We start from the raw sequence: 3,946 nt of genomic DNA, 5'->3' as shown, positions 1-3,946 counted from the left end.
CTCTTCGACTGTTTGACACGAAATGAATTTATCTGGGTTGGTAAGCGTAATACGTATCATTCTGGAAAAAACCGGTTCTCAGGCGTAATTGTTCTTCCGTGTTCGGTTTCAAGTCTATCAATAGGTATCCATAAGCGGGTTTACAGGCATCGTTAAAAACCTCTTGAAAAAATGCCTGTCTACCCGGATACATCTGCCTAGCTAAATGTTGAGCTTGGCTTCTATCTCGCGGATTTTTGAACAAGACGAGATAATGCGCATTCAAAGATATTTCTCGCATCTGACTGCCTTTATGAAAGAAATTTTGAACGATGAATATCACGGAAAGGTTTCTGTGGTGGCTTCCGCGAATAAACAAATTAGTTAATCGCTTGTCATTGCCTAGCTCCGACATCAGGTCATCGATAACAAATAACGTTCGCGAACCTATGTAAGATTCGTAATCTGTAGGTAAACCTTCTACGAATGTGACACCTGAAATCTGTTCATAAAACGATTGATAAATACCATAGAACCAGACAATTTCCGTAGGAAATGGATCAATCATTTTTTCGGCTATGAGTCTCGAAACAAAACGGGTTTTTCCCGAAGAAGTCGGTCCAGACACTATACATCCAAATGGATATTTAAGCTTTAGTTCCTCCATCGCAAATGACAGTTAATTCTGTTTGCATAACATTAAATACCAAAAAACACACACGAGAGAAACAAATCTATAACATAAATAAATAATTTATTCGTGAAATAGGCGTATTTACATAAGGGACTTTGCGGTAAGAAACATGTTCTGACGTGAAAAAAAAAATTAATACCCATAAGGCAGCGTCGTGAAATCGGGCAGAAGAACCCTCTTGTCGTATACAAGACCGTATTTTTTCTCCTCTCGTCTGGTCAGTATCCGCCTTCTCTTAGCCTCCCTCACTATCTTGTGGGTATCGACGATAGCGATCTTCGTTGCAAAATCCATGGACTGGACCAGGGCCTTCATCGTGTCGTAGTTGAGCTCTAGCGAGTTTTTGAAGTTGAGTGTGAAGCCTCGAATCTTACAGAAAGTCCTGCCATCTGACCTCCTATATGCATAATTCTTGGCTCCACCTGAAAATAAGCATTTTTTCAAAAACAAATATATATAATGAGAAACGTCTCAACCTGTGAAATTAAAGGATGAATTAAAGTTTGATAACCAGATTGAGAAAAATACCTGACACAAACTCCGTGATGTGATGACCGTCGAGCTCATCTGTGAATTGGCCCAAGAAATCACCCAATGGTGGATCGTTGGTCCCATTGCTAGCATAGATGATTCTGAAATTTAAAAAACCAATAAGTCAAGTGATAAGACATTGAAAAATTAAATGAAACAAAAAAAATTTTCTGCGAACTTACGAGTCGGTGTCAAAATAGAGCAACGCATCGCCTAGTTTTTCCATCTCGGAATACAACTTCAAACGGGCCCACGTTGTCGTGAAGGCAGCCAGAAAAACGTTGGTCCGGTCGGTCTGGGGTAGGAAATCTGTTTTGTAGTGCCATTCAATAGCTGCAACGTTATCACTGGGGAGATACAAATCCTTGACCTGAAAAAAAATAAATTGTTTTTTAGTTTGATGAAATCAAATATCTTAAAAAGTAATAATAATTAAAAAAAAAAAGTACCTCAATAGAAGGATCGTTCATCATCTTGTGAAAATCGGATGTTTTAGTGACGTACGACAGTTGCGTCTTGTTCTCCTGCATGCCCCAGCGACCCCAGAAGCTGGAAAAAAAGAAATGATTATTTCATCATAAAAAAGCATGGTTTTCAAAAATTTTCAATCGTTAAAAATGATAATTACCTATTCAGACAAAGTTTCACCACTTGACGTCGACCTGGATTGACTTGGATATTTCCCGGCTCCAATTTTATGCCTTCAATTTGCTGATACCGCTTCACGTACGCGTCTTTGTCAACATTCGTGACGCAGTTTGACGGCCATCCCGAGGACTCTTGCTTGATCTTGAGGAAGGCGTTGATGTAGGGGGCAAAAAGACCCTCTCGAGATTGATCGAAATGATAAACCTAGAGAAAACAATCATAATTAGAAAACAAAAATAATCGGGGAAAACATTAAAAATAATTATGGGTTAGAAAAAAAAAAATACCTCGTATATCTTTTTCACCACATAGCCTTTTTCAACGGCTTTCTTGAGCTCTTCAGTAACCCAAGTACCCGTGATACATCTTTCCTCGTCGTTGTGTTGGCATTCTTTTAAGCGTGTTTCCACACACGAACGACACAGGGGAAAGGTCAATTTTCCACCGGATCTATAAAAAATGAAATATATGATGATAAAAATAATAAAAAATTTTATGAAAAAAATTATGTTAGATTGGGAATACGTGAAGATCACGTTATAAAAAAATTATAATAATACCTGTATGGGAGAACGGGCAGATATAAGCCCCTAGGTGGTAGTACTTTGCATTTAATGATGCCAAAATATGAATTCAGCTGTCCAAAGTTCTCGGTAATTATCCGGGGATGTCCAATTGGATATCTACAATGAAAGAAAAAAACGTGTAAAAAAAAGTAAAGGTAGAGCCATATTTGTTAAGTTATATAAATTTTAAAGCACTCACTTGCAGTATTTATTGACCCACGGGTACAAAGACGTGAAGTCGATGTATTTTGCGGTGCCTCGATAGAAGAGTTTAGTGGCATTGGTTCGTCCACCATAGAACGCATCCCGTGGTTTCAGCCTGTCAGTATAGTGGAAGTCCACCAGGAAGCATTTGAGAGCTTGATCCGTTTTCTTCAGGGCGTTAAAGTCATGCTCCCACATGACTTCGAGATTGTATCCGCCTCGACGGATTTTCTGCTCTTGTTCTAAGGTCTTCCTATGGAGTTCCCACATGTAGCTCTGGGTGCTGGGGTTCACCATATCTTTTTCGAAACAGTGCGGGCAGCCGTGCCAATAACATCCTGGAAAAATAATGAAAATAAATTAGTGAAAAAGTTTTGAAATACGGAACATAAAAATAATAATAAATTAATTCAAAAATAATAATCGATGACGCTTACCGTGAAATAAAAACACGGTGTTTGTTTCCTCACAAAACCCGTCCACGCTGAGACCAAGCACTCTCTTTTCTCCCGTCCCGTTTCTGGAATGTTGAATGTTCAGTCCTAGGTATGAGAGCCATTCAATACTTAGGCGGCTGCTGTTTGTATTGTTGACGTAACCGTTGGCAGGAACCATACCAATTACACCATCGTCGATGTATTTCGACCGGTATGTTGCCATACAGGCCGAGGCTATGGTGAGGTACTGAAAAGGGTCGACGCCGGTTAATCCCAAGAACTCTTTCCGAAACTGCAAGCAGCATCGACGTAGAATATCGACGTCTGACCTAAAAATTAAGAACATAGTGTAGAAATGTTAAAAGAATGGAAAAAACAACAATGAATAAAATATTTAATAAAGGAGGAGAAAACAACTTACTTGCAGTATTCGTACATTTCGTCTTGGAAGACGAAACTCTCGTTTTTCCTCTGTTCGTACCACTCGTCGAATTTCACTTTCATTTCGACGGTGAAAGCTTCCGGATTAAAGAAGTTCATGGAAGGGAGGGGTCCATTGTAGTCTTGGTTTTCCGATCGGTTGAAAAGGTGGGGAAAGTACCCTTTCTTCAGCTCTTCCAACCCGAAAGTTTTCGGCAGTTTGGACAAAGCCATAGGGAGAAAATTGAGACTGTCGATAACTCGGATGTTGAGAGTGTCCAACCTCAATGCCATGATCTTAGATTCGCACGGCACAACAGAAGGTTTGACTCCTTGCTCTAGGAGATATCTGTAAAGAAAAATTAACACATAAAAACACAGTAACATGTTATTTATGTAAACATTTTCAAAATATTGAGAAAATCTTACTTGAGCAGGAATTGGCCATCGAACCCCTTCATGTTGTG

The 3,946-nt window shown here is 39.3% G+C and overlaps 2 protein-coding genes across 2 annotated transcripts; both read right to left on the bottom strand.

Annotated features, from left to right (window-relative positions):
• Positions 1-1,444: 1,444 nt before the first annotated feature.
• Positions 1,445-2,922, bottom strand: LOC149079119 (uncharacterized). Its single transcript, XM_089240408.1, has 6 exons — positions 2,618-2,922; positions 2,413-2,535; positions 2,140-2,302; positions 1,833-2,056; positions 1,654-1,753; positions 1,445-1,537 (listed from the first exon to the last, which is right to left on the bottom strand). The coding sequence occupies exons 1-6, from the start codon at positions 2,917-2,919 to the stop codon at positions 1,445-1,447; spliced, it is 1,005 nt and encodes a 334-aa protein (XP_089096534.1). The 5' UTR covers positions 2,920-2,922.
• A 105-nt stretch (positions 2,923-3,027) lies between these two features.
• LOC149079118 (uncharacterized) lies at positions 3,028-3,551 on the bottom strand. Its single transcript, XM_089239947.1, has 2 exons — positions 3,481-3,551; positions 3,028-3,388 (listed from the first exon to the last, which is right to left on the bottom strand). Exons 1-2 carry the CDS (start codon positions 3,495-3,497, stop codon positions 3,028-3,030), a joined length of 378 nt encoding a protein of 125 aa, XP_089096073.1. The 5' UTR covers positions 3,498-3,551.
• Between the last annotated feature and the right edge of the window lie 395 nt (positions 3,552-3,946).

Source organism: Pholcus phalangioides, unplaced genomic scaffold (genome assembly GCF_987345545.1).
Source record: "Pholcus phalangioides strain wild (caught in Gottingen) unplaced genomic scaffold, Ppha-v1.0 ptg000012l_1, whole genome shotgun sequence".
In the NCBI taxonomy this organism is placed as follows: Eukaryota; Metazoa; Arthropoda; class Arachnida; order Araneae; family Pholcidae; genus Pholcus; species Pholcus phalangioides.
Note: the sequence above shows the minus strand (reverse complement) of the source record. Positions and strands in the feature narration are given on the sequence as shown.

Bases quoted from the DNA above. Each gene is read 5' to 3' on its own strand.
- LOC149079119 (XM_089240408.1), bottom strand. From the start codon at position 2,919: ATGGTGAACCCCAGCACCCAGAGCTACATGTGGGAACTCCATAGGAAG. The intron at 2,303-2,412 runs GTATTATTATAA...CATTTTTTATAG, and splicing joins CTGCCCGTTCTCCCATACAG to ATCCGGTGGAAAATTGACCT. The intron at 1,538-1,653 runs GTACTTTTTTTT...ATAACGTTGCAG, and splicing joins TGAACGATCCTTCTATTGAG to CTATTGAATGGCACTACAAA.